Source organism: Sinocyclocheilus grahami, unplaced genomic scaffold (genome assembly GCF_001515645.1).
Source record: "Sinocyclocheilus grahami isolate Dianchi unplaced genomic scaffold, SAMN03320097.WGS_v1.1 scaffold142.1, whole genome shotgun sequence".
NCBI lineage: Eukaryota > Metazoa > Chordata > Actinopteri > Cypriniformes > Cyprinidae > Sinocyclocheilus > Sinocyclocheilus grahami.
The window spans coordinates 855883-880756 of NW_015505321.1; the positions used below are offsets into that span (position 1 = coordinate 855883).

Genomic DNA, 24874 nt, shown 5'->3' on the forward strand with positions numbered 1-24874 from the left:
TCTCTCTCTCTCCCTCTCTCTCTCTCTCTCTCTCTCTCTGTAGATCGGTGATGTGCAGATGCGGCCGGTGGAGCAAGTGTCATAGAAACGGATCGGGAACGGGACGACACCTACTGGGCAAAAATATGTATAACACCTCGTTTTAAAGAACTGATTGAAGGGAATTGGTTTTGGTTTGCAGATCGGATCAAATCGGAGAAGGTGGCGCTGTGTGGCTCGATCTGATGCGACGCTCGGACGCTCGACAGCGTTGAAATTCACAGATGTAGCCTACACAGTCTGCTGCTGTCTCAAATATAAGGGGAAACTTTCAGGCTTTTCTAAAAACACACAACGCCAGAAACTGGAACAAAATAACGAAGATTTAATGTGTGTTACTGTCTGATATGGTCATGTGAGACAGGTTATACCGAGACCAGTACGCCATGAATTGCAATCATTTTTGGTCTTTTTTTTTTTTAGGTCATATTTCATATCTGTTTTAAGAGTGTGACGATAAGAAACAGTCGCTCGGTGCCGGTTGAGGTGATGTTAATTACTGTATTAATTTCTTCATGAGTATTCTAACTTGAATTGTATGTAGATGTGGTTCTCATACCTACAACAGCTACTGTTCGTTTGAAGCGCTCAAATGAAATCAGTGCAGGATTTTCATGAGAAAGAAACCTGTTTGAGTCGCACTCCGAATCTGAGGCCGAATGAGAAATGTTGCTTTTACATTGAACTTTCACTGAATGTAATGTACGACACTGGCTTCTTTCATTGGAAAATAAGTATGGAAACACTGGAGTGAGGACTTGAAAAGAAATAATAGTTGATATAATTAATTCTTATTGATTAAACGTGATTATGATTATTGATTATGGATAAATTCCTTTACTTTTTGCTGTTCTACATCTCAAAACAATCCAAAACTTGATTTCTTTTCTATTAAAATTCGCATATTGTTAATATTTGGGAAACTACCCCTCATTTCACCAGTGGAATCTTAAATTAAATTACATGAAATAAATCAAATTCAATATTTGAGTATCATGAAACCTGTTTAGAAATTGTCCAGTTCACATTCACAATAAAATTAAGATATTTTATGACATTATTTTCATGACAATTAAGAAAACAATTCTCATTTGTCTAATAATAATAATAATAAAAAAACATATTAAAATTGGGTATTTAAAAATAATGGTAGTATTTGTCATTTTGCGTGTTTTGTTTTTAAATCTTTTTTTTTTAACAGTAAAAAACAACATATTTTATTATTTAGTATTTGTTTCACTGCCTTTATGTAGATTTAAATTGAAAAAATGTGTTTATTTAATACAATAAAACTATTACTTTGTGTTTAACTGTAATTACAATAGTCACAATGACAAATATGTGACATTATTTTCCCCCAATTCATTACCATAATCCAAAAAGACTATTAAAATCAAGTATTTATAAAACTATTATATTACCTGTTTGCTTTTAAGCATATTTTGTTTGTTCTAATAAATGGCAACAAATTATTACATTTACATTATAACTACATTTCAGATGTAGAGTATTTAATATCGTTGCACTGCCTTTGTGCAGATTTAAATTAAAAGAATCATTTTATTACAGTCATTTTTTTTATGTAATGCCGTAAAACAATTACTTAATGTGCTTAACTGTAATTAAAATAATGTCACAATGAAAAATCATTATGCTCCTAAAAAGAGGCATAGTTTTCTGATTTCTTTTGGTTTTAAAATGAAATGTATATGTACGTGTTTTCTTGAGATTCGCTCATTTGAATTGGGATCTTAGCCGTGAATTTACAGCAGGTTGGGAACAAAGAACAAAGTCTTAATCTGAAGGTATTCTGAAATGTACCTGTTATAATGTATAAATCCACACAAACTATTACCAACGTTAACAGTATTTGGTTTGTATATTTTTTAGCATGAATTAATTCTGAATTTGCACGAATGTCAGCTTTCAACGCTTAAGAAACTGAAGATGTCCAAATTAAGGAGCTCCTGCTGTAAAGGAGAGCAAAGGGGCCAGTCGTTGAGCGCATTGAGGGTGAAGTTCACTGCATGGACCCTGCCTGAGCGAGGGTTTATCTCGTGGTGGACTGCTGTTCAGTCATCACGCCCATAAAGGTTCAACCAAACACCTGCTGATGAGAATAAATGCATTATAGGCACAAAAATGACTCCTTTGTGTCTTTGACTGTAAAACAATCTTTCATTTTATTGATATCAACATGACATCCTATGACACTGTTCTGTATCATACAGTAAACTGCAAAAGTCTTAAACCCTGAAGAGGTTATTTCTGTCACATATGAGATGAATCCTATAGAAAAAAAGTTCACATTTAGGCCGATAATTAAAATTGGGTATTTAAAAATAATGGTAGTATTTGTCATTTTGCGTGTTTTGTTTTTAAATCTTTTTTTTTTAACAGTAAAAAACAACATATTTTATTATTTAGTATTTGTTTCACTGCCTTTATGTAGATTTAAATTGAAAAAATGTGTTTATTTAATACAATAAAACTATTACTTTGTGTTTAACTGTAATTACAATAGTCACAATGACAAATATGTGACATTATTTTCCCCCAATTCATTACCATAATCCAAAAAGACTATTAAAATCAAGTATTTATAAAACTATTATATTACCTGTTTGCTTTTAAGCATATTTTGTTTGTTCTAATAAATGGCAACAAATTATTACATTTACATTATAACTACATTTCAGATGTAGAGTATTTAATATCGTTGCACTGCCTTTGTGCAGATTTAAATTAAAAGAATCATTTTATTACAGTCATTTTTTTTATGTAATGCCGTAAAACAATTACTTAATGTGCTTAACTGTAATTAAAATAATGTCACAATGAAAAATCATTATGCTCCTAAAAAGAGGCATAGTTTTCTGATTTCTTTTGGTTTTAAAATGAAATGTATATGTACGTGTTTTCTTGAGATTCGCTCATTTGAATTGGGATCTTAGCCGTGAATTTACAGCAGGTTGGGAACAAAGAACAAAGTCTTAATCTGAAGGTATTCTGAAATGTACCTGTTATAATGTATAAATCCACACAAACTATTACCAACGTTAACAGTATTTGGTTTGTATATTTTTTAGCATGAATTAATTCTGAATTTGCACGAATGTCAGCTTTCAACGCTTAAGAAACTGAAGATGTCCAAATTAAGGAGCTCCTGCTGTAAAGGAGAGCAAAGGGGCCAGTCGTTGAGCGCATTGAGGGTGAAGTTCACTGCATGGACCCTGCCTGAGCGAGGGTTTATCTCGTGGTGGACTGCTGTTCAGTCATAAAGCCCATAAAGGTTCAACAAAACACCTGCTGATGAGAATAAATGCATTATAGGCACAAAAATGACTCCTTTGTGTCTTTGACTGTAAAACAATCTTTCATTTTATTGATATCAACATGACATCCTATGACACTGTTCTGTATCATACAGTAAACTGCAAAAGTCTTAAACCCTGAAGAGGTTATTTCTGTCACATATGAGATGAATCCTATAGAAAAAAAGTTCACATTTAGGCCGATATTTCTGATTTCCACTGATCCAGTAAATAATCCTCAGATGTGTTGCTGGTTTTGATCGGTCTGGTCTAGGCCTGTTCCAGTGATCCAGTGGCAGTTCATAAGTTAGTCTGGATTGGTGGTTTGTCAGATAGAGGTACGATGGAGTTGATGACAATGGCTCCTTTCTGCTCCGAGTCATCGTCCAGAGAAAACGGTGTGATGGACTTTTTTAGTCTCTGAAACAAAAGAAAGAAGCACAGATCAGTCTTCACTCGTCACAGTCTTCAACGATCCAGTGTTGAAGGGCTTGCATATAAGAAACAAAAATGTTTGTAATTTCATTTCAAATATTTTCTCACATCAGGCCCAAATCGGTTTTTAATTGGCTGGTTCTTTAACTGCAAACGATCACTACACTGAAAAATATTTTCACTCAGAAATTGATAGTCATTTTCACAAATAATTACAAAGAAATGACAAGGAGCACTGAGTTACACATGAAATCTTGAAGTACAAAAACTCTAATAATCATTGTTTTATATTTCTTTTTCCAACAAATTCAATCTATTCACTGAATATTTAATAATATGCAATACTTAATTATTCATTTTGATTTAAATGACTTGATTATTAGTTTTAATGTAAAAATGATGTCAGTATTTATCTTTATGAAATTATCTTCACAAAATTAGCTTTGATTGCGGAGTAAATTACATTGGCAGTTTTGTTTATAAATACTTAAGCAAATATGTATTCTGCATATTAGGGACTAAACCAGTATAATTATTATGCAAAATACAACTTTTATTCACCAAGGATGCATTCAATTGATTAAAAGTGACAGTAAAGACATTTATAGTGTTACAAAAGATTCCTATTAAAACAAATGCTGCTCTTTTGAACTTTCTATTCATCAAAGAGTCCTGAAAAACAAAATGTATCACGGTTTCCACAAAGATATGATCTGTTTTCAACATTGATAATAATCAGAAATGTTTCTTGAGCAGCAAATCAGAATGATTTCTGAAGATCATGTGACACTGAAGACTGGAGTCATAATGATGCTGAAAATACAGCTGCGCATCACAGGAATAAATTACAGTTTAAAGTATGCTTAAACAGGAAACAGTTATCTAAAATTGTAATAATATTTCACATTTTTCCACTGTATTGTTGATCAAATAAATGCAGCCTTGCTGAGCAGAAGAGCCTTCTTTCAAAAACATTAGAAATTGTATCGACCCCAAATGTCTGAACGGACGTCTATATCAATGGTTCCAGCCAATAACCTGACATTTCCCTTCCAAAGCATAAACGGAGAGGCCATAAAGTACCTCAATGAAGGATCCGGGCAGAAGCCAGAGCGTGTGCACGGCTGCGAGAGGAATCCAGATGATGGAGGCCAAAGCGATGAGCCATCCCACACCCTGAGCCCACGCCGGGTAAACGTAATCCTCATACCGCGCTGGCTTAAACTGAATCACCGAGAACACCAGGATAACCTGAGAGACACAGAAACATATTTCAATTCTAACACCAATCCAGACTGGGGTTTCAGACCAGGAACGGTGGGATGATCGCACTCACGGTTATCAAGACAGGACAAATGACCCACCAGCAGACCCTGAAGAAAATGTTGGGTCTCTTTCCCGTCATCTCCAGTAAATTACTGGACAGACGCTTTACGCCTGTTAAAATGAGACTTTTAGCAATTCTGCTCCATGCTTGATGAAATAGTTCAAAAGTGGCACTATGTCTGTAGAGACAGACACATTATTAATCAAATGTTAGTCTCTCACCGTAGAGCCAACAGACACCAAGCACCTCAAAAAACGCCAGGAACATGATGGACACGATAGCAGTATAATGATCCATCAGCTGGAACACATAGATCCCCACCTGAGCAGAAAGATCAACGTTAGTTTGACAGACATTAACTTCTTCAGAACTTCACCTGAACCTTTTCATAATACCTGCTCGCTTTACAGCCATAATTGCATTCATAATGTTTTTTAATTAATATAACTGAAAAAGAATTTGGACACTGAAGTCACACTTGATATCGTTGCATTAGAAAATAACATATCAATGCAAATGTCATCTATCTGAAAGAAATGTAGCAATTAAGGCCAAACAGTGAGACTTCAAACAAGAGCTTCAGTGAGGAAAAAAAGATCAAATGCAGCATTTGATTGATCTTTTGTTTCATGAATTATTAACCACGAAAACATGTCCAGGTTCATTTGACTCCAAAATGAAAAAGAAAAATAATTCTATTTGGCATATAGAAAATAAAGCCTGAGGGACCATGGTCTATCATTTATTTATTTAAATTATATTTTTTCAGACATGAAGCATTTGTATGTAATGCAAAGACATTTGCAGACATTTGGACATTGAAGTCACAATTAATATCATTGCATTAGACAGAATGCAAATGTGAAAAATGAAGCAAATGTTATTTATTTGAAGAAAGAAATAGCAATTAATAGCAATAAGAGTAAACAAAAAAGAAATATTAGATACTAAGTATTTGCTAAATTGTAAGCTATTTTAATGGTGAGCTAAAAACAATAAAATCTAATAAAAATACCACTAAATATTTAAAAAAATTAAATAATATAATATACTATAAAACAAAAAATATGTATTTAAAATGAAATAAAATAAATTAAAACAAAATAAAACAAAACAAAATAAAAAAATAAAATAAAATAAAATAAAGTAAAATAAAATAAATTAAAACAAAACAAAACAAAACAAAACAAAACTAAATTAAATTAAATTAAATTAAATTAAATTAAATTAAATTAAATTAAATAATTAAATTAAATTAAATTTAAAAAAATTAAAAATAAAATAATATAAAATCTGGTAACCTGCATGACATTAGGGATGCCCAGGAGAAACGCCGCACTGCAGACTACGAGCACAAGAAACTCCTTGCGTTTGAGGTACTTGAGTATGGGTTTACTGTAGCTGTCCAACAGACTGGTCACCATCACCTCGACCATGGCAAACTACAGAACACAAACACAACCACAGAAGCTAAACTTTAACCATGTGTTTTCTGTGAAATGATTCAAACTGCATTACATTCGTGCATGTGTAGTTTAATGTTTTCTCATGACAGTGAGATGAACAAAGTGAATGAACAGCTCGCATTTCATGAATCATAAATCACAGATGTTACTGTTTTAGCTTTAATCTGTTTTCAGTCATGATACAATCCTCATGAAAACATGTCCAGGTTCATTTCACCCCGAAATAAAAAGAAACAAATATATAAATAATATTTTGCATATAGAAAAGGAAGTCTGTTGGGACCATTAAGGTTTCTTATTTATTTTTAGTATTTCTATCATTCCCATTATTTCCAATGATGGTTTTCATTAGATTCTCATACTATAATTTTTCATGTAAATTAGCATGAATTAAAGGCAGGTATACTACCATCATGCATGCGTTACAGATTAAATAATGCATTTTCAATGTGCTTAAATGTTATGAAAATAATGCTAAATCAATGTATTTATTTATTTGTTTGTTTGTTTTTCTTCCTGTAATTCACATTATTTCCAATGATGGTTTTCATTAGATTCTCATGACTATAATACCATTTTTTAAAATGTAAATTAGCATAAATGAAAGGCAGTATACTACCATGATGTACACATACTTTACAATTTAAATAATATGCTTCAATATATTGCAGTTTTTTTAAATACACTGAACAAAATAATAAACGCAACACTTTTGTTTTTGCCCCCATTTGTCTTGAGCTGACCTCAAAGATCTAAGACTTTTTCTATGTACACAAAAGGCATATTTCTCTCAAATATTGTTCACAAATCTGCCTAAATCTGTGTTCGTGAGCACTTCTCCTTTGCCGAGATAATCCATCCACCTCACAGGTGTGGCATATCAAGATGCTGATTAGACAGCATGATTATTGCACAGGTGTGCCTTAGGCTGGCCACAATAAAAGGCCACTCTAAAATGTGCAGTTTTACTGTATTGGGGGGTCCGGGGGCCCCACCTGGGAGGTGGATGGATTATCTCGGCAAAGGAGAAGTGCTCACTAACACAGATTTAGACAGATTTGTGAACAATATTTGAGAGAAATAGGCCTTTTGTGTACATAGAAAAAGTCTTAAATCTTTGAGTTCAGCTCAAGACAAATGGGGGCAAAAACAAAAGTGTTGCGTTGATAATTTTGTTGTGGCCTCATATCAGCCTAATATAACACGGTTTGATCAGTCTGCGATTCATAAGTGTTGTGTTGGCCACATTAACCAGTTAGTTAAAATGACAGGTGAGTGTTGTTCTCATCATACCTGACTGTCCAGGCCGAGGCAGAGAAGCATGAAAAAGAAGAGAACGGCCCACAGAGGAGCGACGGGCATCGTCACAAAGGCTTGTGGGTAAACCACAAACACTAGACCCGGACCTGCATGGAGGATCATTAGGAGGCACAGCAGATTTAACAATAAAAGCTCAGTTCTTTGATACAAACAGCAAAGTAAAAGACTAAACATTAAAATGACCCACCGTCCACTGCGATTTCACTGACCGGCACATTCTGAAGGTGCGACATGTAGCCGAAAGCCGAAAAAATGACAAATCCTGCTAATATACTAGTCAGGGAATTAGTGATGGAAATGGCCAGAGTGTCTCTACACAGGAACACAAATTATGACTATGAGAAGAAAAATCAATAGAATGTAGTGTAAAATCGTCATTATTGAGTTATTTTTCTTTGAACACTGATGACATAATGTTAAATTCACATAAAATGCATGGCGATATAAATTCATTAGCGCAATAAATCGATTATCAAAGTACTCTTTGCTCCAGAGATATGCAAGTACAACTCGACTTTTTATACAACTTTCTGTGCATGGACGTAAGATGGTGTGTTGCATGCAACCAGATTTCTTGTTTTTAAAAAAGTCTTTAAACTATATTACTTGAGGATATTGTTGTTGTAGGAGTTGTAGCTGGCCATCGCCATCAGCGAGCCGAAGCCAATCCCAATGGAGTTAAAGATTTGAGCTGCTGCATTAATCCAAACCTAAACACACACATCACACAACATTAATATAAAACACAGGCCAAACAATGTACTGTAGAGCCGAATGACAATCAGCACACGGACACTGAAAATCAATTTGTTCTCTCAGCAGTCAGTTTAGTTTTTACTAGGGCTACCACATTTAGCATGCTCATTTATGTTGTTAATTAAACACGGAAAATGGGAGTCAGAGCATGAATTATTTTGCATGCATTTGTTTTCTTTCCTTAAAATAATAGCAAGTGCACTGATATTTCGCCAAACTAATTATTTTGACTACCAAAAACCCTAGTATTTCAATGAGAAATTATTTGAATATATTACCAGGCCTGTTTCTCATTTATCTTGGTACCCACCTCCACATTGAGCAGCTTGTCCCACTCAGGGATGATGAAGAAGCGGATGCCGTCTATGGCTCCCGGCAGCTGCACGTTATTGATCAGCAGAGCCAGAAGAATCACGTATGGAAACAGAGCGGTGAAATAAACCACCTGTGACGCACAGACAAAGATACACTTACAATAAATGTATATGGAAAATCTGAAAAAGACATTTAAAAAAAATTTAAATTTTTTTTTTATTATAACACGGATAGTTCCGGTCCTTGATTCTGATTGGCTGAGCCACGTTCGAAGCTGTTGTAAATTACTCTACAAACACACACCTTCGTTTACTTCTGTGAGTTGCTTGGCAAGCACTTTGTTGCAACCACAACCGTCAAAGTAACGTGGGGTAAATTGTAACACACGTGGTTTAAATATTTCCACACATGCTAGCATAACCAAATTTACAGCATTTACTAGTTACCATATCAACATTATATAGAGAAAAAAAAGTGCGGCAAAATTCAAAATTATTTTGAAGGTATCGCCGAACCTTTACCATAGTAAAAATTATATTTCTGGCTTCAGTAAATTTTTTATTACTAATTTAAAATGAGACAAATCTGCAATTATTTTAATCTCCAATCTGTTATTTATCAGCTTCGATTATTTTTTAATGCTTCGCTAACTATCAGAAGACAGTAAAAATTCCAGTTGCGCAAACGCGGTATGTTGTAACACTGCGTTACAATGTGCTATTCTATGACATTAGCGATGTCATTCACACTATTTACTTTAATAAATTGTAATGAGAAACGACGAGAAACAGGTGAATAAAGACTGACAGTCAATGTTTAATGTTAAGAAATTATTATTTCAAGACTAGGGATGTAACGATTAACCGCGAGCCGGTTGAAAATCGATTTAAATATGTGACTATTTAAATCGGTTGAGATGCTAAACAAATCGCGATTCATTTAGGGGTAAGAGTTTATATGAATGCATGTGTGAGGGGAACTTACAGTCTTTATAGATGGTATTTTTTCTTTTCCTCTTGCCTCTGTATAAAGCATAATAAAGTTCATAAGCGCAGCGCTGCTTTGTTTACAGCGGAACCCAAGAAAAGGCTTTAAGCGCCACCTGCTGGCAGAGAGTGCATCTGCGACTCGTTCAGCTCGTCTGCTGTTTCGGTTTCATGCAGATATTTAACCATTCTGTTTTTGCTTCAAATTTCGAAATTATGCAATCTAATTTAGATTAAAAACTGCTCGTGATGCATGTATGCAGCATCTTTGTTTGGATCGTGATTAAAATGCAGTGGTTGCCTCTAATTTTACATGGAAAGAGCTCAGACAACGCCTTAGTTTGTTTATATGAAGAGATTTATTTTATTTGTGTTACTTATTTATTTGATTTGGGGCTTGTTTTAACATTTCAATTTAGTTTTGTTATTTACATTTACATTATATTTAAATTTTGTTATTTAGCAAACGCTTTTATCCAAAGCGACTTACAAATGAGGACAATAGAAGCAATCAAAACCTATATTGCTATATGCTATATTAATATATTATTATAGTGTTAAATTTTAATTTCACAAAGAAAAGTACAGTATTTTGTCCAAGTAATAATAAAAGGACACATTTAATTTATAATTTGTCTTAAATCTCAATTTGTTAAAAAAAAATCGTGAATCGAATCGTGAGTTGAGTGAATCGTTACATCCCTATTCAAGACATGTAAAGCATTTTGGCTCGGTTATGTGGGCCGTCCCAAGCATGGTTGCAATGTGTTCATTGTCAAACTCCAAAATCTGATTTTTGACTCTTCACATCGTGCCTAACAATGCCCCTTAGCTGTTATAAAATCACTGAAAACCACGGCTTCTTGGGGCTTATTGCTTTATTTTAACACATAAATGGGTAAATCTAAAAAAAAAAAAAAACATGACCGGGTGATGTTTCAAACCAAAATAAAGAATAAAAAAATACATTATTTTGCATAAATTACTAAATATTTTTGCTACACACTGATACATGAACTGCTTTCTTGTTGTTTTGTTTTTTTCTTTCTGATTTGTTTATCACTTAGTTTGTATTTAATTTTTTTGGTAAAACTTTATTTTAAGGTATCCTTGTTACACGTTACATGTACTTACTACTATAATAACAATAAATTATGCATAATTACATGCAAGTAACCCTAAGCCAAACCCTAATCCTAACCATATAGTAAGTATAAGTGGTTAATTAATATTACTCAGTATTTAAATGTATAATTACACAGTAACAAGGACACCTTAACATAAAGTGTAACCATTTTTTTCACACTAAAATAAATATAAGCATACCAAAAAATAAATATACTTCTCTAACCTTTTCTAATCTTTTATTTATTTACAATATATATATATATATATATATTTTTTTTTTTTTTCTTACACAGTGCAGCCCAACTTTCAATTAAAAAAAAAAAGATTCATGAATTGCATCAATGCATCTGCAGAAACCGGCATGATACTGCATTCAGACTCTGACCAGCATAATGATGAATGTATGCATTCTCCAGCTGTTCTCGTCTTACCTTCCCAGTGGACTTGACTCCTTTAAAGATGCAGAGGTAGACAAGGATCCAGGCCAGCAGCAGCAGGAGGAAGAGCTCCCACCTCAAGGTGCCTGTCTCCTCCACACCACTGGTCCTCTCCAGCACCTTATAACTAACACATCCACTGCAATCAATACCACAAACTTCACTACTTTACTAACAAATCAATAACTTAAAGCTACACTATTTAACACTATGTAGCGGTTGAAGCGAAAAAAATAGTTACTTGTGGAGGAACATTGTTTTGGTCAGTTGTGCTTTGGCTCCACTATTCTGCGCGGATGTATCAGATGGATTGAGCGACATCGAAATTCTCAAAAAAAATAAGATGAATATCCGAAAATATCTTATGATCAGGTAACATATACTGTATATTACTGTTGTTTTGACTAAAACAATTGCTTTAAAATAACGTTAGAAACGTTTGGCTGACTTTAGACCTATCGATTGCTATTCGTATCAGATATGGTAAAATGGTTGAAAATGTTAGCCTATAATTTGGCGAGGCTGTTTACAGGCAAATAGGCCAAGGAGTAACTGGTTTGGAGATTGGCAACACAGTTTTGTGAAAATAGACCAATTTGCTAACTATGTTGATTCGTGTTTTATTACGTGCGCTTCATTTATCCTTAATGGAATCTTTTTCTGAATATTTTAGTTGGACGTTCTTCTAACTTTTTAAAGAAAACATTAATACAAGTTACAAGATTCAGAATGTTCAGAGAATATTCAGAAGTGACGTTCCCAAAATGTGTACGAATGGAATGTTCCATTAAAATGTTCTCTAACGTTCACATAACCGATAAAAAAAAATGTAACATTCAAAACACACATATTTGAAACATTCAGAGAACATAAAAAAAAAAGGTTCTAGGATCATATTTTTGTTAACTGGCATGATGTACTCGCTCATCATTTAATCATGTTTGAACAAAAAAAAGTTGCATAGTGTAGCTTTAACAAGAAGAGCGTATGAACACACTTGAAGAACTGCTGGCTGGTGGTGGAGGACGAGGAGCTGTTGGTCACACGGTCGGTGCAGTTGGCCGTGTTCCATGTGTTGTTGCAGTTATCCCAGAGCAGCTCGCTCCGAAAAGAGCTGAACATGTAGTACAGCGCCCATGTGATAATGACATTATAGTATGTGCACATGATGAAAGAGATGGCCACCGTTGCCATGCCGACACCTGGATAGATTTATTACGGGTTACTGACCTTTAACCAGACCTTGAGTCAGTAATATACTTTCATATCATCTTATCATTATCAGCGACAATGCTATTTTGTCTATATGGATCTGAAAGTCTGTATACAGCATTAAACTTGAAATTAATCTCATGCCATGATTATGTGTGTATTTATGAACTGTAACCTTTCAGCAGGGGACAGGCTTTGGTCAGGGCCAGGACGGGGCCCCTCCTCAGATACTGGCCCAGCGTCAGCTCCATGTGCAGCAGCGGGATCCCCAGCAGCACCAGCATCAGCAGGTAAGGCACCAGGAACGCACCTGACGACGTCAATAAACACGTCAACAGTTAACTGAGAGATGCATACCATCCTTGCATCCAGTTTGAAAAATAAATATGTTCATTCCAATTCTCTTGATATATGATTTACTGCACATTCCACACACACACACACACACACACATATATAGAACAAACAAGAAATAATAATATGAAATGTAAATATACGTCAAAATTCTAAATATTTAAATCTAAATCATGAATATATGTTCAAACTTAGATTACATAAATTTAAAGTGCCCCTATTAGAATATATAGTTATAAGTCTGAATATATAAATGTAAATCAGAATATATAGTTATAAGTCTGAATATATAAATGTAAATCAGAATATATAGTTATAAGTCTGAATATATAAATGTAAATCAGAATATATAGTTATAAGTCTGAATATATAAATGTAAATAAAAATATATAATTATAAGTTTAAAAACAAACAATATATCTGAATATATAGTTATAATTCTCAATATATAAATGTAAATTGTGATTTAAATACATAGATTCAAATCTGAATATATAGTTACATTCTAACTATTAATATATAAATGTTTATTGTCAATATAAAAATGTAAATGTGAAAATATATTTTTAAATTCTGAATCAGTCACCATCTCTTGATCTACTCTGCCTTGTTTGATTTGAATAACACATTAGTTACGTGTAAACATTATAGCAATACGTGATCTGAGATGGATTGCAGAGTCACGGTTGATCTTACACACCGTTACAGTTACAGATAAACACATTCATCTACTGGCACGCTCTCATTTTCATGTGTTGACATTTGATCTTTCTTTTACAGCCTGAAAGATAAAGCTGAAATTGTTAAATAACAACAGAAGATAACAAACTCTGTCATTGTTAGGACTTTCATATGCATGGCTTCATAATGCCAGTTTTCACACCAAAGGTCCAATAAAAGTTGTCATAATCTGGTACATTAATCATAGCAGAAAAAACATCTTCGAACCAGATTCAAAGCCGGTTGTACTGTCAGTTGTGCTGGTCTTAGAGGGGTTTTGGGCACTAGTTGGCTGGTCACTAACCAAAACCAGCAAACTAGTTTAAGATGTTTGGAGAAAAAACATGGTACTTTCGGTAAGTGGTGAGGAACATTAGTTAACTGGTCTGTGTCTTACCTCCACCGCTCCTGTAGCACAGGTACGGGAACCTCCAGATGTTCCCCAGACCCACAGCGCAGCCGATCCCAGCCAGAGTGAACTCAATCTGCCTGCTCCATGTGGGTCTGCCGGCTTCCTCTTCCACCGCCATGCTTCTTCAGAGAGATTCAGTTGTGTGAAAGCAATCTGAGATTACCAGAGTAAGTGGTGTAACGATTGTTCAAGAGCTGTAATGATTAGCTGGGAGGCGTGGGACGGGAATGTGCACAACAGGCAAGCTTCTGTTGATGCTGTTTACTGCTTTTTTTGGAGGTATTAGCATGATTGGGGTAAAACTGAAAATAAATAAAATTGTTAACATAAAAAAACCAATATAAATAAATGATCAAAAACAAAAAAATTAATAAAACTAAAATATCTGAAAATAAGAACAAGTTCACTATATAATGAAAAATTTAAAAATAGAAACTAATTCACTAAATAATGTCTTAATATAAACTTCTGTTGATACTGTTTATTGCATTTTTGGGGTTTCCCAGGTCCATAATGTACTTTAAGTACTCTATTTTCGTGCACTAATTTTGTACTTAATATACTAAAAATTATTCTTTAGTACTTTGTCTCAACCATGAAACACTGGAGAACCTTTCATAATGCACGAAACTAATGGGTGTACCAGAAAGAAACCATTTACACAGAACAAACTCCACTCGCAGGAATTCATCCACCTAGTGAAGGATTTTTTTTTTGCCCCTGTGCAATGCTAACAGTGTACTTCCATTGCAAGTGCTTTGTAAACATGATTTTGTTGTTGTTATTTTAAATGAGATATAAATCACTGTAATTAAATTTAAAAAAATGTAAATCAATTTTAATTATTTAAAAACCAATACAGCACACAAAGGATCCAAATCAAAGTTTTATTGGAAGAAAAAAGGCCACAAGCACAAGCTCAATATCTATAACACAGAGTATGCAATGACGTTCAACATAAAGGACATGCGTTCACTTCAGGTGGAGCACTACTGTAATACATATGAGTGTACCAGAGAAGACGGTAAGGGGCAGCTTCTGGAATGAATGCAAAAAAAAAGAAAATGCTGAGACAACGGTAAAAAAAAAAAAGATTAAAACTGAGAGAATAAAACTGGAGCTCTAAAAGAAGTCCACATCATCTGGAGCATCTAAGTCACGGTATTCAATGATATTGCGAGGATCCCCACGCATCATTCTGGAAAAGACATAGCAACATTTTATTAGATTTTGTCCATTATCATCCCAAGAGCTTCTAAAACAATATCACGCCTGTTCCCTAACTACAATTAAAATAGAACTGAAATACAACAGACTCACCGGTTGTTTCTAGGCTTTCCAGGGTAACCGCCTTGTCCACGGAAGTTGTCGTAGTTGCCCCTGCCGCCTCCACCATACTGGTTGGGTGGGTAAGGAGGACCACCTGTTAAAGTGTCAAAGAAACACCTCAGTATACCTCACAAATATGTTTTGCAGATGCACCACAATGCTTTGATTGTTTATCATTGCATAAATTCAATGCAAATAAAAAAAGAAAAAAAAAAACCTTTACTAACTTTAACTAGAATGTGTAAATATCTGAAATTTGGCATGACCGTGGGAACCCAGCTATTTGGTCAATTCTGTAGAGAACTTGAGCAAGCTTCAAAGCTTAGACCTTTTTTTTTTTTTTTAAAAAGGAAACGGCTAGATATATCAATGATTATTGGCTGCACCCAGTGTTGGGTAAGTTACTCTAAAAAAAAAAAAGTTATTAATTACATCTTCAACAGTGTAATTAGATTACTGTACAAATTACTCTCTCCAAAAAGTATTTAATGACTTATTACGAATTACTTACCAAATCCTAAATCAACCTCGACAGGTTAATGATACAAGGATAGACATGACACAGTTCTTTTAATTCTTTCAAGTAACTACATAAATTATTCTGGTCATACTTTAGAGTATAAACCTCACTATTAACTAAGACTTTTGCCTCAATATACTCCTAATTACTGCTCATTAATACTTAGCAAAGTAGTTGTTAAGTTTAAGTATTGGGTAGGATTAAGGATTTTGAATGCGGTATTGCAGAATAAGACATTAATGTGTGTTTTTTTAAGTAATAATAAAAAGCCAATATCTAGTAATATTCATGCTAATTACCAACTAGTTAATAGTGAGAATTGGACACTAAAGTGTTACCAATATTCTTATTGATTCTAAAGTATTTAAAGTGAGATGGGTACATAAAAGCATGCATTTTAAGGTTAGACTTTAAATTTAGATGTTAAATCCACTATTGTATTGTATATAATTGTTCTACAGTCTATACAGTATTAAGTTCAATTACATAAGTAGTAACTAATTAAATTACTGAAAAATAAGAGTAATCCCTTACTTTACTTTTTCAAGGGAAAAGTAATTAAATTACAGTAACTAATTACACCCAACACTGGTTGCACCCTTGTTGAAAAACTCAATCATGACAAAGCTTCAAGCCCGTGTTAACAACAATTTTCACTCCGACTCTACTACTTGAACAAACACACACCTCCATAACCCATCACTGGAGGTCTGGGCTGGCCGAAACCCATGAGACCTTGAGGACCCTGAGGTGGGAATGGAAGACCTCCCGGTGAAAGCACTCCTAATGAGAGAAAGAAAAATTAGAAATGCTTGCGAGATGTTTCACAACTTCCGATAACGTGATTTTTCTTCCGATACAAAATCAACAAGATTGATATGTGCTTTTTACCCTGTCCTGGGCCTGGAGGAGGTGGAGGTTTCATCTCTGGGATGGAGGGTCTTTTTGCATCCATCAGGAAGTTGTTGAAAAAGACGACCTCTTTTTTTACTTCCTCAATCTTGTCACCATGTTTGTTTAGAATGTGCTTCCTCACAAACTCTGGGCCCTAGAGACAGATTGATATTTTTATTGATTTTGTCAAAAATGAACAACCTCCCTACACTGGAAAAAACTGATTTAAACAACAACAACAAAAAACTATGATTTAAAATTTTCACTCAAAAATGGCTAGTAAATTTAAAAAATAATTACAAAGAAACGTCAAATAAAATTGCAAAAAAAAAGAGAAAAAAACGTAAATTGACCGAAATAGTATTTTCCTGTACTCCAATAATCTTTGTAACCTGCAGGGCCTAAAGCTACCAGATGAACAAAGCAGCATGCTATTTCACACACCTTAAACTTTTTGCCACTTAGAGGACAAAGCCACTTGTCTTTGCCCAGTTCCTGTGTGTTGGCCAGCACAAACTTTTCCACTTCCTGTTCTGGATCTTTGCGGCCCATCTTTGCTGCCTCATCTTCAGACAGGGATTCCTTCACACTGAACAAGTGTCCCAGCTTCTCTTCAAATGTCTTCTGCCAGTCAGCCACTACAAGAGGATCAACAGTCAACAAAATCAGATCATTTCTCTGTTACATGGGATTATTTAACGGTGAAGTGTAATTCCTTTGCAGTTTAGCAGTTGCAGCAAACTAACATTTAATCTCATCCTAAAATGTTGGCGCTCGGTTGAGCCAGAAGCTGACCTTTTAGACAGAAATATTCAGACACAGCATTTACACCCTTTAGGATGTCAACCAACTAATGGCTTTCTTATATAATCAACTCTACATTAAACTGGAATACAAGAAAGAATTATAACAATAAATTAAATCACACTTCAAGAAACGAAGCACAGTCGGTTGTTGGCAGTAAAGGCAGCACTTACCCTCTCTGTGAGTAATGCGGTTGGGGGGAATGGGCCCTCGCACATGGATAATGCCGCAGCGGTTTGGCATCTCGTCCTCGCTCGGGTACTCGCAAGTGTTATAATAATCAATAGAGTGTATGATACGCAGATAGAACAGAAGACGATCCAACACCTGGGAGGGGACAAACACATGCAAAAGTGGAAATCAGGATTAGGAATGTCTTCAGAATCATGTCTTCGTGGCAGTTTTGCTCATTAAGGGAAAATATGTGACCCCGGACCACAAAAGCAGTCTTAAGTCGCTGGGGTATATTTGTAGCAATAGCCAAAAATAAACTGCATGGGTCAAAATTATTGATTTTTCTTTTATGCCAAAAATCATTAGGATATTAAGTAAAGATCATGTTCCATGAAGATATTTTGTACATTTCCTACTGTAAATATATCAAAACTTAATTTTTGATTAGTAATATGCATTGCTAAGAACTTCATTTGGATAACTTTAAAGATGATTTTCTCAATATTTACATTTTTTTGCACCCTCAGATTCCAGATTTTCAAATAGTTGTATCTCACAACAAACAATACACACCAATGGAAAGCTTATTTATTCAGCTTTCAGATGATGTATAAATCTCAATTTTAAAAAGCTAACCCTTATGACTGGTTTTGTGGTCCAGGGTCACAAAAATACCTTTTTGTAGACAAAAATGCTACAAAATGTATTATTTTGTAAGTGTGAGACGTGCTTAAAGAAAACAGGGTACTTTCGTTGGATTCAGCACTCCAAAATTAATTAGAAAGAAGAACTGGATTTCATTCCACAAATATGTTGTAGGGCAGTGTAGTGTATTACATCTCCTGATTTTGGGGTCAAACGATAACGACAATTTTTCTGACCTTGACAAGTTTTTCATCTCTCTCCACAGTTATCTCAGTGGGGTTTCCCTCTTTGGATCCCTCCTCAGAGTCGGCTCCTCCTGCACTTCCCAGAAGCTCTTCCTCCTCTGCACTCACTTCCTCAATCAGGTAATCGGTGATGTTCTTCAAAATGGGGTTCTGAGCAGGGAGCTTCAGGAAATAAGAAAAATCCGAAAAATTGAAAAACAATCAATAATAGATCAAATCTCACAGTCAAAACCATTTCAAACTGTATCGGTCTGAGGCTGTGCAGCGAGAATACCTCCAGAGTGTGTGTCTCTTCTCTGGGTTTGTGGCTCCATACCCTCTCCCGGTCATCCAGTGCATGGATCAGTTTAGCAGCCAGCTTGATGTCATTACGCAGAACCTGCTTGTGCTGAGTGATTCCGTTTACGTTCCGCACACGACGTGCCAGATCTCGATTGACCCCAGGAGCCAGCTCACAGTCCCGCAGCTGCTCAGAGAGGAACAGGAGAAGACAATGAGCGAGACGTTTGCTACACATTGTGGTTCCTCAAGCCAGTGATTCTAGAACTCACCCGGATGTTCTGCAGGTTCCAGCAGATCTCTTTGATGTTCACACCTCTGTCGAAGGTCACCCAACAACGCCTGAAAAACCTGAGCCACAGAGATGGAAAATGTAGCTTTTTAGAGAGTCCCCAATATCTCTTTTAATATATTGAAATGATTTAGCGAAACATTTTATATTGGCGCAAATACAGATAACATTACATAACCTAACATTTATTAATTTTCATGTTTAATTGTATCATCAATTTCAAACTTTTATACCTTTTTTTAAGACCTGCACATGATACAGAAAACTGAATGTATGACATCTCTCTGGCGCTGCTAATGTGGCAGTCAAAAATTACCGCATTTTTTATTGCAATGAAATTAATGTACTATATTTGGGTTCAATGTTTTTTTTTTTTAATTTAATATTTTGTAGGAGATTTTAAGAATGTTTATGCAGAAATTTATCCTTTCAAATACTTTGAGCTTTGACCTGAAATTTCAATTTCCAACTTAAACCGTAAATCTCGAGTGCTTTGGAGCACAGACTTAATTTTGGTCTCTTTTTAAAGACACTTGGCAGATTATTGCTTAAGTGAAAAAAAGTCAAAGTGAAATGAAAAAAAAATGGTAGAAGTTTACGGTTATAAAAAAAATTGATAAAAAATAAAATTTTCAAATTTTATATGAGATACATATTTTCCAAAACATGTTTTACTCTAAAACTGCAAGAAAAATCCAAGCCATAAATCTAAACAAGTAGTGTTCCAAATTTAAGGTTGATATCTCCAAAAATTAGCTTTCAGTACAATTTAGTTTGGGCGTAGTACCCAACATTTCCACTAGATGACATTTGTTTCCCATTCATTTCTAATGCGGTCAATTTTGACAGTGAGGAGTACAAGTACTATTTTTTTCAGGACCACTTAACTCATGAATTGTGTGTTCACATAGCAAGTTCCTAAACCTTTACGAAATTTTGTACCATTCCGATGAAGTAAAATAAAGTAAAAAATTATAAGAGCACCAAAGGGTTAAGGCTCGACGGTGACCCCAAATATTCTCAATAAGCTAAAAATAAGAATTTCAGCTATACCACCCACTCTAAAGTGTTGAAACTGAAGTGAATCTAATTTCAACTCACCTACGCTCTGGCTGCGGTTCTGACAAACAAACACGCATAAATCCTGGATAACGTCGACACAGCTGCAAAAAAAATAATAAATCTAAATAAGTAGCAGCATTTAGATAACACTTCATGGACAATAACAGCAAAAGCATTGCTTTGATTGCACACTTACAGCGACGATCTCTGCTTTAGATATGGTTGGAGCGATGCTCCTCATGAAGAGAGAGCATGTCCTGTGAAGAGGTCGAGGTCGTGGAGGCTGATCGTCCTTTGGTTTCTTCTGCTTTTCCTTCTCCCTTTCCTTCTGCTCCTCCGTTCGCTCCTTCACATCAGCGGCTTTAAAAGACCAGAAACACAGCTGTCACAACCATGACACTTTGACACGGATGATTCATTGTCAAAAGACACTGACCTTCCCCCTCCTCTTCTTCCTCTTCCTCCTTATCCTCTCCCTCGTCTGGTTCTCTCTCTCTTTCTGAGGGTTTCTCTGAGCAGTGAGAGTTCGAGTCGGAGTCCGAATCGGATTCGCTGTCAGATGCACTGGCTTCATCTTCACTGTCTCCACTGTGCTTCCTCTTTCTCTTCTTGCTTAACTAGAGAATGTCAAAGTACCAGATTGCAATTAATGTAAGTAGATGTACTAACATTTATTAAAGTTACAAAACAGTTTGACTCAACAGAGATGGTACATCCACTACCCAAGGCGTCAGAACTTGGCTAACTCACCTTCTTGGGTTCTGGGATTGGTTCAGCAGGTGCTTCTTTTTCAGTCTTCTCCTCTCCTTCACTTCCTCCTGCAGAAGCGGCTGCATCCTTCTCAGTGCCCTCATCACCCTCACCCTATAGACACAATATTATCCATCAGTGTTACAAAGATACTCCCAATACTGCATGATCTTTTGCTCCATTATGCAACATTCACTTACCAGCTTGTCTTTTTCAGTCGAGGGTTTGCGCTCAACATCTGCTGGCCTGGGCTCGTCCCGTTTAAGAGCTTCAGAACCAGGTACACCAGATGCCAGTCTCTCTCGCTCCTCCTCTTCCTCAGTGGGCTGTTCCAGGATGTGCAGGTCATTTTCCATTCCTCCTTCCATTTTTATTACGGCTAACAGAGACAAACAAAACGCATGCTTTGAGAAAAGGGCACGTGTAACTGACCGCCATAGTTCATCATTACCAATGGACACAGTTTGGAATGACAGGAGGTTGAGCAAATGACAATTTAAATTTTTTAGACATTTAAAACTAGCAAATGAAAAGCATTTCTCTTTACCTGCATCTAAAATCTTGGTGATTTGTGGAGCATGCTCTATCTCCAAAGAGACAGGTTCAAACCAGTTATTGTCCATCAGATACATGTAGACGTTCAGCCGGTTCTGTAGAGCACTGTGGGCTTCTGCTTTACGCCTCCCAGCCTCATCCGGGTGGTACTTTGAACGAAACCTGACAGGTAGACAGAAAGGAGAAAGAGGGACAAATGGGGTGTTTGGGGATGAAAAAACAGCATGTTAGCAACTATTTGTTACAAACTAGTCACCAAGAGACCTGCTAGTTATATCCTGCCTTTTACATATATAAAAGTGCTTTGATAAAACTAAAGTAAACCAGTAATTTAATTATCCCACATAATTGACCCACTTTCTGTCACAAGACTTTGTGGCTCTATTCTAAAACTAGTGAGCTGCCTAGACAGGCAGCATAAACATGCTCCCAATGTGAAGGACGTTCCAAAAGGAAAGAAACAATTTTGTTGCCTTCTAAGATGCCTTTTTAAGCTAGATTCTAAGACAGCATTGCATGTATCCTTCCAAGATGATACCTGATGGACCCTTTTCACATATTCAGGGTTATTAGAAGCAGAAGTCGTCAGTTTGGTAAACTTCTATAGTGGTGAACAGAAATTACAACAAATCCATGTGTGTGTGTGAGAGAAATAGATTAACAACATTGTTAATGTCAACCTCCAATGAAATAAACTGAGTCAAGTGAGTACAAAACTGCTGCATATGTAGAGCATTTCAAATCATTCACTTCTGATGTTTCATTCCAGTTTATATGCTGTCTTAGAAGGCAGCTGCATGTTTAGGCAGTATTTCGCAAGGCAGCACACTAGGTTTTGAAGAGCTTATGACACCAATTTGTTGGCTACATTTTTAAGCACACTTCTGTCAGTCTTACTGCACATGACATAAACAAAACTTGTGTTTAAGTGTGTGTAATACAGTAAGGTAGACTCACCACCAAAGAAGTAGAAACAAAAAAAACAACAATAGAAACTGATGCATTATCAAGAAATGAGAGTCAAAACAGTTGGGTGAAACATTTTCCATTGTGTGCACTAAATTTACCTGATGTACTCCCCGCATTACAACACATTTACACTGAGAGCGATCTTCTCAGAGGAGTGTGTACATACACACCATTTCTGTGTTTTTGGGGGGGGGTTTGATTGATCCAAATATCAAAAATGAAAAAGGGGAAGAAAGGCATCACACACTACAGAAAAAAAAAAATATTTCCGTGAACGCGACGGTAGGTTTGGATTGCGAGTGTTCGACTGTCTAGCTAAAAGCCCTGGTACTTGGATTCTAATGGCAGCTGCATTGTGCGCAGTGCAAACCCTGACTAACTAACAGCGACTCCTGCGACGGGTCCAAGAGCTTTTCTCATCTTCCAATACCTTGTGGTGATGGAGGGAAGAAGGATGTGTGTTAATTTGTACACCAATAAACAATATGCAAAAACCTGAAATGAAACGAATGTTAAAAACACAGGAAACAAGTCAATGATGAGACCAATTCAGTCACTGTGGAGACAAACTCATGAAACAGTTGACATTATTTAGAAATAATGCTATCAGGAGCAAATAAAGCACTCTTTAAAGGAATAGTTCATGTAAAAAAGAAAATTATTAAAATGTCCAATTTTGGATGAACTACAACTATACTTCACCCTCAAAACTGACTGTAGTAAGGATATTCAAAGTCATACCCGGAGGTACAAGATAAAATTATGCAGCCAAATGCACATTATTCATCTTAACTCCAGGCCAAATGAATAATTAACAGAATACAGTTGCATGTTCAGAGGCTGATAGGTGCAGAATTTGGCCACTTCTGTGCTTAGATGTGGGAGTTGCTGTTCCTAGCTTAATGCACAAACACTATCAAAACAGAACACTAACGCAAAAACAGCAACTGTTATCGTACCACTCTTCATCTTTATGGGCCAGGAAGAAGTCCTGCATCTGCTGACGCCTAAAATCGATCTTGTACTCATTGTAGCGTTTGACCGACTCCGTCTCATCCACAGAGTCGTCCAGGGACAGCAGGAACTCCTTAAAGGTCTTCATCACAGGAAGGGGAGGACCGAGATCCATATCATGAATGTTTCCCAGCCTGGAGGAAGAGCAGAGAGGTGGTGTTAACAGGTGAAATTCAAGGGAATGGTGGACTGTAGAGCTTCCTGCTCACCTGGCCTGGATGGGGATTCCATGATGAGGCTGCATCAGGTGCATGTCAGGGTGACCCCACGGCTGAGGAGGGGCGTAGCTGGGTCCTCCACCACCTCCATAACCCAGGTCATAGCCACCATGGTAAGGGTCACCTCCGTGGTCATCCCTGAGAAGCATGTAGAAGAGTTTTATACAGGCATTTGATCTCTTTGGCTTCATTTCAAAACCTAGTGAGCTGCCTACATAGGAAATATTTTAAGGTATCATAGACACACTCCTCACTATTTGTGCATGCTTTGTATTTTTATGCTTATAGTAAGCCATTTTATTTCCCTCCCAAATTCAGTTTTTTTTCCCTTTTTAATTTTTCTGGATTCCATTTTAATGTTCAAATTAAATTTGACAGCAAAAAAAAAGCATGTCTAACACACACACACACTCACACACTCACACACACACTCACAGAGTATTGTGTTCAAGAAATGTAATGATACCATTATTAATACACGTCTAAACTATACAAAAGTAACGTTAATACGCAGTGCATCGAAGACAACAGAAGAGGCCACCGAGTTGCTATACTCATCTCCTGATAAACCAGCAAAACCAGTCTAATGTAAACGATCAAGCACTCTATATCTCCAAAAGCCGTGTAACGCAATTCATATCCATAACGCAATGAAGAACACAAGGCGCTATTCACACGCGCTCCGTCGAGTAACGCAACAAAGAGCCACGCGCTCAGACGGTCTTGGATTGTTATGATGTATGTGTAGATGTTAGAAGTGGTGGTAATCCATAATATAATAACCTTATGGCCAATTACTAGGTTTAAAAAGCTTTAATCCGGTGAACTCCCGCCAGCGCGCGACTGACTGCCCCGACCAACAGCAGCGGAAGTGACGATCATATACAGCGCTGCTGCGCCACT

The 24874-nt window shown here is 35.9% G+C and overlaps 3 protein-coding genes across 3 annotated transcripts in view; 1 reads left to right on the top strand and 2 right to left on the bottom strand.

Annotated features, from left to right (window-relative positions):
- LOC107591475 (dehydrogenase/reductase SDR family member 11-like) overlaps positions 1–960 on the top strand; it is a 28972-nt gene extending 28012 nt beyond the window's left edge. Inside the window, exon 7 of the mRNA XM_016280625.1 lies at positions 44–960. Within this exon, the coding sequence (XP_016136111.1) occupies positions 44–85 (42 nt within the window). The 3' untranslated portion in view covers positions 86–960. The remainder of the gene's footprint in view (positions 1–43) is intronic.
- Positions 961–3523: 2563 nt separating this feature from the next.
- On the bottom strand, positions 3524–14339 carry LOC107591505 (sodium- and chloride-dependent GABA transporter ine-like). The gene is made up of 13 exons (XM_016280662.1): positions 14207–14339; positions 12911–13045; positions 12521–12725; positions 11518–11650; positions 8968–9102; positions 8508–8611; positions 8089–8213; positions 7875–7987; positions 6417–6557; positions 5337–5436; positions 5125–5225; positions 4872–5039; positions 3524–3773 (listed from the first exon to the last, which is right to left on the bottom strand). Exons 1-13 carry the CDS (start codon positions 14337–14339, stop codon positions 3654–3656), a joined length of 1713 nt encoding a protein of 570 aa, XP_016136148.1. The 3' UTR covers positions 3524–3653.
- A 755-nt stretch (positions 14340–15094) lies between these two features.
- Positions 15095–24162, bottom strand: srrt (serrate RNA effector molecule homolog (Arabidopsis)). The gene is made up of 17 exons (XM_016280663.1): positions 23963–24162; positions 23699–23887; positions 21763–21932; positions 21416–21594; positions 21216–21329; positions 20902–21082; positions 20662–20825; positions 20505–20566; positions 19384–19462; positions 19107–19298; positions 18824–18994; positions 17942–18095; positions 17409–17602; positions 16962–17118; positions 16758–16853; positions 15542–15644; positions 15095–15419 (listed from the first exon to the last, which is right to left on the bottom strand). Exons 1-17 carry the CDS (start codon positions 24160–24162, stop codon positions 15344–15346), a joined length of 2481 nt encoding a protein of 826 aa, XP_016136149.1. The 3' UTR covers positions 15095–15343.
- Between the last annotated feature and the right edge of the window lie 712 nt (positions 24163–24874).

Coding starts and splice junctions, on each gene's coding strand:
- LOC107591505 (XM_016280662.1), bottom strand. CDS start 14,339: ATGGCGGTGGAAGAGGAAGCCGGCAGACCCACATGGAGCAGGCAGATT. Junction 8,612..8,967: donor ACAAGCTGCTCAATGTGGAG/GTGGGTACCAAG, acceptor GTGTGTGTTTAG/GTTTGGATTAATGCAGCAGC. Junction 8,214..8,507: donor TACAACAACAATATCCTCAA/GTAATATAGTTT, acceptor GTTCCTGTGTAG/AGACACTCTGGCCATTTCCA.
- srrt (XM_016280663.1), bottom strand. CDS start 24,162: ATGAAGCCAAAGAGATCAAATGCCTGTATAAAACTCTTCTACATGCTT. Junction 21,330..21,415: donor CGACTGAAAAAGACAAGCTG/GTAAGTGAATGT, acceptor TTGTGTCTATAG/GGTGAGGGTGATGAGGGCAC. Junction 21,083..21,215: donor CAATCCCAGAACCCAAGAAG/GTGAGTTAGCCA, acceptor GACATTCTCTAG/TTAAGCAAGAAGAGAAAGAG.